The 10799-nt window shown below is 39.3% G+C and overlaps 1 protein-coding gene across 2 annotated transcripts; it reads right to left on the reverse strand.

Moving 5' to 3' along the window:
- Positions 1 to 619: 619 nt before the first annotated feature.
- Positions 620 to 10391, reverse strand: LDHB (lactate dehydrogenase B). Of its 2 annotated transcripts, XM_009709788.1 has the most exons (7): positions 10239 to 10391; positions 7258 to 7375; positions 6576 to 6749; positions 4228 to 4401; positions 2807 to 2924; positions 1731 to 1854; positions 620 to 970 (listed from the first exon to the last, which is right to left on the reverse strand). In XM_009709788.1, the coding sequence occupies exons 1-7, from the start codon at positions 10362 to 10364 to the stop codon at positions 803 to 805; spliced, it is 1002 nt and encodes a 333-aa protein (XP_009708090.1). In that variant the 5' UTR covers positions 10365 to 10391; the 3' UTR covers positions 620 to 802. The 2 variants fall into 2 exon arrangements, with proteins under 2 accessions (XP_009708090.1, XP_009708091.1); XM_009709789.1 differs by lacking the exon at positions 6576 to 6749 and having other exon boundaries at positions 10239 to 10364.
- Between the last annotated feature and the right edge of the window lie 408 nt (positions 10392 to 10799).

Genomic DNA, 10799 nt, shown 5'->3' on the forward strand with positions numbered 1-10799 from the left:
TTTTCTTTTAAATCTGTTCCCCCTCCTGAGTATATACACACACTTGTGAAACAATCATGCTGGAATTTAGAGATTAAAGGCCCAATTTGGTTTGTTCTATAAACAAGATTACCATGGGACTCCAGTCTTTAACTCTAAACAACCCTTGGATTTTGGCAATCAAGTAGGAAAGAGTCTTGTTTGCTCTAAACATGATGAAAACTAGACATCAATAACAGGCAAAGAACTGAATCCAGAAGAGAGAAGGATCTACAAGACCCTTTGTCTAGGCCAGTGGCATATAGAAAAAACTCAATGTTAGCATATTCTTGGCAGGTGGTCCAAATCCCCATTCCACTTCCTCTACCCATCAGTAAAAAATAGGAAGTAGTCTATCAGAAACAAATCTGGGAATGAACTACACTTAGTCAGCACCTGGACTGAAATCAAATCATACAGAAAAGGCTTCCAGTAAGGTTGTATTAGTGAAATCCCACCACAGGTGATTACTACATTGTTTCTAACCTTTTAAAAGGACACCTGTCTACACTTCCATGTAGTCTGTGGCAAACATTAAAGGAGAATGCTAGTCAGCTAGATAATTTAAATACTCAAAATAAGTCACTAGGACAACAAAACATGCCTGAAAGTTGCTTTATTTGTTCATAAGGTCTGTGCGTTACAGCAAGCGTAGGTTTAGCTACTGTGTACAAAGCTCAGTCTGGAAGAGCATTAAATGTTAACTATAGAGATGTATAGTGAGTAGAGCCCACATTTGCACACAACACACTTTTTTCTATTGCTGGAACCTAACATTCATGAGTTACAGATCTTTGAGATCTTTCTGGATGCTCCACAATGTATCCGCACTCTTCTTCAGCTGAGCCACCTCATCATCCTTCAGCTTTTGGTTGATGACACTCGTCAATCCAGAGGCACTTAGGACAGCAGGAAGGCTCAAGAACACATCATTCTCAATGCCATACATGCCCTGCCACAAACAAAAGCGATCAGGCATGAACCCACCACCCCAGATCTGCTTTTAGTTTATGTATCAGGAAGCCTTCTGAGAGCAGAGTTCAAGATTATCATTTTGCAACCTGCAGAAAGTTTTCAGTCATAATGTATTTGAGAAAACAAAAAAGTATGACCTGTTTTAGACCAAGTGATCAGCAATATTAAGATGGCTAATTTCAGAAACGCCACCTCTAAAACTCACTTTTATTTATATACAGCAAGTAGCTGACAAAATTCAAAGACAAAGGATTAGGACGAGTCTTTTTTTCCTACTACAGAGGGAGTAGTAAGTTCAGCCTGCTTGGAGTCCTTGCTGCACTGAAGGTTACACAGCTGGTACAGACTAGATGCAGCTAGTTACACTAGCTATAAAAAGACACAGCTCTCTTCCCTAGCACTTTTGCTAGGCAGTGGTTCATGGAATTGCAGCTGGGCCTCCAGGAAGGTTTCCATTTTTGCACTGAAACTTCCTTTTAATGAACCTGCATGCCATACAGGGCAAACTTTACACAAGGGTAGTGCAACATTGGGTAAAATACAGAAAATTTATTTTCAGCTCCTTACTTGTGAGAAGGTTCAAACTAGAAAAAATTGCAATATAGTAAGCTCCCTTTTTAGATGCAAAGTAGTATTTTACAAAGCTTCCTTTGTTCAGCACCTTGCTAATTGAGCCTATTTAGCTTTTCCATAACAACAAAATGAACTAGGGCATCTAATTAGCCATCACTTCTTACCTTTACCAGTGTTGAGACTGAATGAACCCGGCACAAGTTCTTCAGCATGGTCTCACAGAGGTCAGCAACGCTGAGGCCAATAGCCCAGTTTGTGTATCCCTTAAGTCTGATTACCTCATAGGCACTAAGGAAATATGGAAATACAGTTGCATTAAAATGTCTTCAGGACACTGTGTGAATCCCAAGTCTTAAGATGAGTAAGTGTTTCCCATTTAAAAAAGAATCCGAAACTCCTGTGATGCATTAAGTTTCAGAATTAAAACAAAGGGTTATGTATTTCAGCATTAGAGGATTCCTGTGACGCATTAAGTTTCAGAATTAAAACATCAATGTAAGGGTTATGTATTTCAGCATTAGAGGATAAAGCAAAGTCTACATTATCCCATATGTATAATAAAGAAGCCCTATTGTTCTCATAGGATTAGCTGAAAAGAAAGATAGCTTCCATCTATGAACAGTTCTTAGTGTTAAGTAGAAAAACGGACACCTGAACAAGTTCTCTATTCAATTGAGTGGCACAAGCATTGAGTGCATTTGGAATAGGTAAGCATTTACAGTCAAAGCCATGCACTACCTACACACTGATTTTTTTTTAACCAACATCTGCATACACTTTATACCAGTATAGTCCTTATTTCTCAAGCGAGACAAGTGATTGAGCAACAGTTACCTCTAGACAAATTCTCCTAAAATCAATGAACAAAGTTTTCCCCAAATCAACTCCAGTGCTGTGCTCACAGAAATACACTACCCTCTCCAACAGTCCCGTGCCCTTTGGACAAAGTTGACCATTTAAGAAGCTACTTGTGAGAGAACAAGTGCACATGGCTCTAAGCACTGCAGAACTAAAGTGGTTATGTTATGCAACAGCTTGTCTTGCTCCAGGATAATAAGGCTTACCAACTGAAATACCACATTTTTGTGTTTAAACAAGCAGTTTGACTTACTCATGCAACCCTCTAAATAAAAGGGCATGAAAGCTGCAGCAGAATGGAGAGGCAGTGACAAAGAGGCAGCGTGCAGACTACCTATTTTGAGCATCACATATATCCACCTTAGTCCTCAAGTCATTGTACCTTTCAACCACTTGCTTGTGGAGATCCTTCCAGTTCTCGCTATCATTGTCAGTTCCCATGGCAGGATTCAGCTCCTGGAGAGAAACGCCTGCCACATTAACTCCACTCCAAACAGCCACTGTAACAGAGAGAGGACATAAATTTCAATAGCACTTAGGAAAAGTGGAGGGGGAGTCGCTATCTAAGATACTGGAAACAAAGTAGTCACAGCCAGAACCACAATAATGTTTGACACAGATTTTGAGTTTTCATTTAACTAGTTAAATCTGAGAACTCTTGATGCCAAATATGAGACTATTTCAGTACTGATACTTTAACAGGTCAATCACAGCACACGAACAATGGAATTTTCAGTACTTGGAAGGTGTAGGCAGCTACTTCTGAATTCAGAAACCTCAAATTCTATCAAAAAGGCACATCGTAGCTGTTCAGCCTTTTAAAACTAATTTTACTCAAAAGTTACAGCAAGTAGGTATTTGCTGTCCCACTAATCAGTATTAGGGTTAGCCTTCAAGAATTCTGTTCTTATTTCCCTGAATAACAGGGTAGCAATATGCAAACTTAGACTATCAAGAGAAGAATTTGCACCTCTCCCTTCATACTGGAAGCTTACAGGCAGACTCTTTCTCTGTTCCCTGTGCAGTAACTAGGAATTCTTAGATACTTCAAAGCAAAAGCAGCTATAACACTGAAGCAGCTGAGCTCTGTGTATGCTCAGCCAAGCTCTCCTTTCATTACAGTGTAGCACTGCCTTCAGTAAATACTGTTGTTGATCAGACACTGTACTTTGATCAAATGCAACAGGACATTAAAGAGGTGGCTCCCTTAGAAATGCACAGTACTAAAATATAAAGCAGTATTAATCTACATAGATTTTCTGCTGTATCACTTCAGACTTGAAGTACATGAACTGAATTAAGACAAAATAAGCTCCTTCCATTTCACATGGTTTTAAAACCATCTTCTCTTAAATAGCATGCAGAAAAAGTCACAAAATAAGGTAAGGGATAATTTTGTTAGCCTGAATCTGGATTGCTAGCTTTTTCTACTACTTGCAACAAGCTCTGCCATTGACCTAACAAGAGCTAATAATGCTTTTGGAGAACTGTGCTACAGGCTATGTTATGATACTCCAAAACCTAAGGATAAAAAGAAGTAGTAAGCTATAGCCTTTAGGACACAACTTTAGCTAACAAAATTGGCCTTTTCAGTTCAGTGTTTAATCATACAGCTACAATTACTTCTATTAAAAAAGTGTAGCTACATTTCCTGGACTTGTCTCAACTCTGATCTACATAATACAGCAAAGTGCTAGTTACTTGGGCTCAGCTGCATCTGTTCTTTCAGAATTTTCTAACACTCCTTAAGCCTCAACTAGTAACATTGCATTGCTTATTCTCAAAGTCAGAACTGCTCCTTACCACTAGAATCACCATGTTCTCCCAAGATCCAGCCATGGCAGCTGGTTGGGTGGATACCAAGTCTCTCAGCCATCAGATAGCGAAATCTAGCTGTGTCTAGATTGCAGCCACTTCCAATCACACGGTGTTTTGGCAGGCCACTCAGCTTCCATGTGACATAGGTTAATATATCCACTGAAAAGAAAAACATGAACAGTAAATTAAGCCATTCACATGCACCGAGAATGCTCCAACAATTACTTTACTGCAAATAGTAGGGCAATCAGGACTCAAAACACAGTTGTGCTCATTGGTCAAAGTATTTTAGGTCTGACTATTTGGGGAATTAAAGTGAATGCACTGCTTGAAATTTAGGACCCATCAAGCTACTGTTCAAAGAAAATTAAGGAAGGTCTTTGGGGACCAGTATTCTACCCGCTAAAGTTGGAGGCACTTTGTCACAGCTAAACCCTTCAGACACCTAGAATTGGGACTGAACTCAAGTGGTTAAAACACTCAAGCAATTTCCTGAAGTAATGTTACATTCTACTTCATCACAGTAAGAGGTAAAGCAATTTACAATGTTTGAGATTTACATATTCCATTTGTAGTTGGTAACTACTTCAGTTTAATTTCTTGAACAGATTCACGCATTAAGCAGTTTCTGCACTGATTACCTCTGTAATATGAAAAGCCACATAAGCAATATGCTTTAACTGCACGTGGCTCTAAAAAGTTTTAGGAAAAAAAAACAAACCTAGGTTGGGGCAGAAAGAGTGATGTGAGCTGAGAGAAAAACCTCTAATCCACAGTTCAAAGCAACAATAATAAACAGGCTGCAATAATTATGGCTCCAAAACACTCAGAAGCCAGCCAGTGCTCAGGAGGGAATATGTTTGCATATATAGATCTGAAATACATCATTTGCTCTGCTCAGACACCAAAAGCATGTCATCTCAGTACAGTTTACACGTTGCTCTTACAAGTGGCAGGCTCATCAGGCATAGCTTCCTTACAGCTTCAGCTGGGGCAGCTCCTGCCAGGATCACAATAATCCATAGAGGCTACAGAGCACCTCCCTATCAAACAGGAACAATTGCTCCAGACAGTCTGGCTTTCAAGTCAGGTGCTGCGACATACATCCAGACTTTGAGCTCTGCTTTGTAATTGCATCGTTTGCCTACAGCAGGGCTTTCCAAGGACAGGCTGCGGACAGTGCTATCTGAGCTAGAGCCCAAACAGAGCTTGGAAAGTTAAAGAGGGAAGGGCATCAAGGTCATGCACCAATGCATGCAGTGGATACCCCGCAGCCCCTTCTAATGGACTCACAATAACTTCCACTATATAAGACAAGACTAGTGGACAAAACTCCACACATTTTGAGAAACTAAATCATTATAAAAATAAGTCTGGAAAAGCAACATGCAATTCTTTTCCTGCAGCTGCTCTACTGGAGATAAGCCTATAGTTTGTATTCAACCTTCCTAGCACAAGAACAATTTGATCTTTGACTCAGTTTGATTTTTTAGACAGGTGTTTAAGACTGCCAGAAGTTATTGTACTTGCATAGTAACGACTTGCTCAGTACACTTGTATTCAGTAGTACTAATTGTACACTAGCTAATTACTCAACTACCAGCTGAGTTACCAGCTTTACAGGCACCATTTTGACTGTGCCAAGTTATCTTTAAAAGCACTGCCACCTCATTGCCAGGGTTCTGTAGTAACAGCTTCACTCAGATGTTGAATCAAGCAAAGACAGCCCTACAGGGATGCCCCACAAAGCATATCAGAATATTCAGTCAGCTTTAGACATCCAATTATCCAAGCTGTCCCACTGCAATGAGATGCTTGCAAGTGAGCACACAAATACGTGCAGTTTTAACTAAGTCTTTTCTAATCTAACTGAACTATGTAGTACAGTTAGCCTTTCCCCCACCATAGGGATGCAAATTATTTTTCCTGAAAATATAGCCAAGACTATAGGGTAAGATCTTCATCCTGAAAAACAGCCATATCATATCCAGACACAATAGTTAGTTATGCTTTACAATTCAAAAGCAAAACAGATGTCTCCTTTAGAGATAACGATTTTAAACTACATACTGCTTGAGCCAAAGTATGTATAGAACTGAAGTACTTACTATGAGGCATGCTTTTAAAATACAGACACCATGAGAAATTCTGAATAAAGAGAGCATCAGAAAGTACAGAATATTTGTATTCTGCTGTTGGCAACTAGATAGCAGATGTCCACACAAAGCTATTAATTTTCAACATTCAATTTGTATTTGAGAAGACTGATAAAATAAAACACTAGTTCTCCAACAAATAGAATTTGTAAGTGTTCTACAAAAAGATTGCCTTACCTGGGTTGGAAACCACCAGAATGGTGCAGTTAGGGCTATATTTGATGATCTGAGGAATGATGAATTTGAAGACATTCACATTTCTCTGAACCAGGTTGAGACGACTCTCCCCCTCTTGCTGACGAACTCCTGCAGTTACTACCACAATCTTGGAGTTGGCTGTGACAGCATAGTCTACAACAGAGCATGGGGAGAACACATGGAATGTGTTAAATAGACATCACTAATTTTAGCAGCATTGTGTTCATACCAATATCGTGGATAGCCTCTCCACTGTGTATACATTAATACCCAAGAAACACGAAACATCAATCTTAAAGCCAGCACCATCTCTTCACATTGTCCTGATATATCAGTGTGGGTCTTGAGGGTACATTCAACCCCTCTGAATCTCATTTTCATTATCCAAATACTGTTTCTTCTACAACAAAGAGGTACTAGTTTCATTAAAATCAATTTTACTCAACAAGCCCAAAACTGAAGTGGCCATTAGAGATGTAAGAGAAAGCCCAGATTAAAAGCCACTCCCACCATTACGATGTTCATCTGAATTCACCCCAATCCATATACTTTAACTTTTCAATGCCAAATTCTTAGAGTTCTTTAGGATTACACAAATAATGCTCCACTATTAAGCAAATTCACAGAATATTAGTATTAAATAAAAGAAATGGAAGTTCACCTTTGTCTGCCACAATCTTGTGAGTGTGAAGGAACAAGCTCCCATGCTGTAGATCCATCATTTCTCCTTTTAGTTTGTCTTCCAAAACATCAACCAGAGCAAGCTCATCACAAAGACCCTGAAAACAACATTTAAAGGAGTTAATGAAGCAGTTAACTCGCATTTAAAGTTACCCCTGAGTTGAGCTATATCACATTTTAAAGTAACATGTTACACATCTGAAAGCATCTCTTCTCCAAAGGTAAGCCAGTGGGACAGCACTATCTCAGTGTTTTGATGTATCTCACAGTAACAAAGTCAGAGGCTACTTCAGCACAGGTTCATAAAACTCATTCAGACTTTCCCCTCAAAAAAGTATAATTTGTGGGGAGTTTGAATGCACAGCTAATACTTTGCTGGCAAGGCACTTCATGATTTAGCTATTATCTCAGGGAAAAAAGTTGCATCTTTCAGAGTTGTAATAAACCCTCTAAATGTATCCATCAAATAGGCCTATTTTAAATGTTTAAATACCTAACAGAACACACCACATAATTATCAAATAAGTATTCTCTTATAACATTCCTTCAACCATTTCATTTCACAAAATGCAGAATGGGAACAGACTTATTTCCATCAATACTAAAAATAGTATCAAGAGAAAACAGATTCTTTACCTAATTTTTCGCTACTAGAGCTACTATATTTCCTTTGCAGAACAGATTTTAACCATGTATGCTTGTTGTCCAGTCAGGGTAAGCTGGGAGATAGTGTCATATAGTCTCAGAATAGAAAAACAGTAAAATATGGGGGTGGAAGAAAAAGGCATTCTGCTCTAATGCAGAGTTTTACTGCCTTTTGACAGAAGTGTTTACTACCCTTGTAAATTCTACTATGCTTAAAAGTCTTATCATTCAGTAAATTATACCAAGATGCAAGTTACTACTCCCTATTTTCCTAGATACCTACAACCCATTTGAAAGCAGTCAAGCCATTTTTATGCTGTTGAAAAAATATTACTGCAAGGAAGCTTCTTTGGTTACTTTTTATATAAAAGGTAACACTCATTACTTCATATGGAAATACTAAGTATTAGCATCAACTACTTTAAACATGCAACAATATGCATTGTTTTTCTAGTGGAAAAATATATTTAACAGCAGGCATATTTAAGTTTTTCATTTCATACTTTAAGCATTGTTTCCTTTCACAACTGGTTTGATCAACTGCTGAAGGAAAACCATAAGAATCTATACCTGCACTTGCTCTGATCTCAAAATAGTCTGCAGCATAAAATTAGTCTCAGTTATTTAAACATTATGAAAAGTATCCTCCACTGAAGTCACTGGTGTTAAACTAAGAAGTCTGTATAATCAGAATTTGAAAAAGAATGTGTGAACTTGTACAGTTACAGATTTATAAACAGACTGACAACATGGGACTTTCAGTCTAGACCTTGCAACCAATATTCACCAGACTCAGCATGTTCAAGAAGCTAGCTCTCACTGAAACTGAAGAGCACCTGGAATAGCTCCAATGACTAATTTCATGAATTTGCATCAGTGTTGCCTAGAGAAGAACTCAGCTCATTATTAGGACACACAGGAATGAAGGCTACACAATCATCAAATGCAGCTTAAAATATTCTCATTGAAAACAGCTGACTTGTGACTGTGGAGATGTTTCCATTTCTAAAACAGTATGGCAACATCAGTGACTTGTCTCTGAGAGGGAGCTAAAAATAACCAACATGGAAGTTTTAGTGTCATTCAAATTTATGTATTACATACTACATCAGTAAACTGAAATTAATATTATCACACTGATTAATTTTGTAAAATTCAGAGCCATCTAAAAATCAACTACATCTACATATTAAAGTATAAACCATTTGTTACTTTCACATCAGTACTTAGTTTCACTGTGGCCTTCTCTTACTGTCAGTTTTTCCCTGCTCCCAAGGAGCATGAATAACAGTAAGCTAAAATCCTTAAAATTTTTTTTAATTATTAAACCCCAGTACTTTAAAACATGCATCCTCAAGGTAATAGGAAGAAGGCAGCTCATCTCCAAATAAAATACAGATGGTTTAGTAGTACATAATTGATCTCACTGTGAGCTACCTGATTTAAGATCTGTCCCTGCACGTGGCTAGGGCATAACTGTTTATGCCTTCTTTTAAAAAGGATCTGCATCTCCCATTTGTCTTTTCAAAAACAGCATGAGAGTAATCAAATTTGACTCATATTATTCACTAAATATTCATAGTATTATCCAAAACTGAAGTGCAAAGTACAAGAGATCCTTATTGCGTAACAAACCTTTGCTCAAAGACTGCAGCATGAGATTTGCCAAAAAAAACCCCAGAAACCAGTAACAGGAAAAGTCAGAATAACCTCTAAGTCCAGCCTTCTATTTTTAGTTCTTGGAGAGCTAGCTAAAACCTCCCTGGAAACAAAGTCATAACCAGGCAATAAGGGCTTAAGAGAAATACAGAAATCTACTGAAGGGGATAGCAGTAGTAATCTCAGTTATTACAGCACATGCACATTAAAAAATTAACAGCAAACATGCATGGTTCCAATTCCTATCCCATATTTCACATGGATTTCTGCTCTGTCTGCATTCTTTGCCCAGCAGAGCTCTCCCACCAAGCAGACTCCAGCTTTGCTGTGGAAGAATAAGAAAATTCAAGAGACAAAGAAGAGTTTGACAAGGGCTTCAGAGTCATTGCTCATTACATTCTCCCAGCAGCCTGCAAAATAACTCTGCCTAACGAGAGATTTATTGCTAAGCACAGATGGAAAGGTGAGAGAACAAGGAGAAACCGAATTAGGTCAGTCTTGCATGAATAGCGTAGGTCACTGCTTGCTTACAGGAACGGCAAATGATTCATTCCTGTACCAACCTACCAAATTTCCCACCATTTGCTAAGACAAACTGGCAGCGCAGAACATTACAGCAGTAGGAACTTGAAAAGCACATTCGTCCTTGAGCCGTACCTTTCCAAGGATGCTGATAGCACAGGCCATCCCAACCTGTCCAACCCCCACAACAGTTATCTTGCTGTTCGGGACTGTGGTTCCCGCAGCAATGGGGGTTATCAGCTTCTCCTTGAGAGTAGCCATGGTGTTCTGCAAGGAGAGACAGAAAGATTTGGTTCAACACAAGCCAGAGGGAAGGGAAATGCACGCTCTGAACGGAGGTCATCAGCCACAGCCGGAAACTTGTCGATGGAAGTGCTGCAAGTCGATGCCAAGGGCATTTATGTAAGGCAGCACAGAGGCACGCTGCCCTTGCTCACAGGGCTCCTTCCACCCCGAGTTACCAGCCCACCCACCCCTCCTTGGCCACAGGGCTCTGGCTCCCATCCCTCTCTGCATCTGCTGGTGCCCAGCGAGGGGCTGATGCATGGCAGCGGCTATTTTGGCAGTACCTAACAGAATATCCTTCTGTTCGCAGAGTTTCCAAAGCCTTCCTGCAGAAAGCACAAACACCTTCTGCGTTAACGGCTCTCTGGCATTCACTTCTCTTCAAAACGCCCATCAGGGCTGTGGTACCGG

The sequence above is a fragment of the Cariama cristata genome, unplaced genomic scaffold (assembly GCF_000690535.1).
Source record: "Cariama cristata isolate BGI_N322 unplaced genomic scaffold, ASM69053v1 scaffold8351, whole genome shotgun sequence".
NCBI classification, from domain to species: domain Eukaryota; kingdom Metazoa; phylum Chordata; class Aves; order Cariamiformes; family Cariamidae; genus Cariama; species Cariama cristata.

Excerpts from the sequence above, each read along its gene's own strand:
- LDHB (XM_009709788.1), bottom strand. The coding sequence starts at position 10,364 with ATGGCTACTCTCAAGGAGAAGCTGATAACCCCCATTGCTGCGGGAACC. Across the intron at positions 4,402-6,575 it reads TCTGGTGGTTTCCAACCCAG|TGGATATATTAACCTATGTC; the intron begins GTAAGGCAATCT and ends TTTTCTTTTCAG. Across the intron at positions 1,855-2,806 it reads CACAAGCAAGTGGTTGAAAG|TGCCTATGAGGTAATCAGAC; the intron begins GTACAATGACTT and ends ATATTTCCTTAG.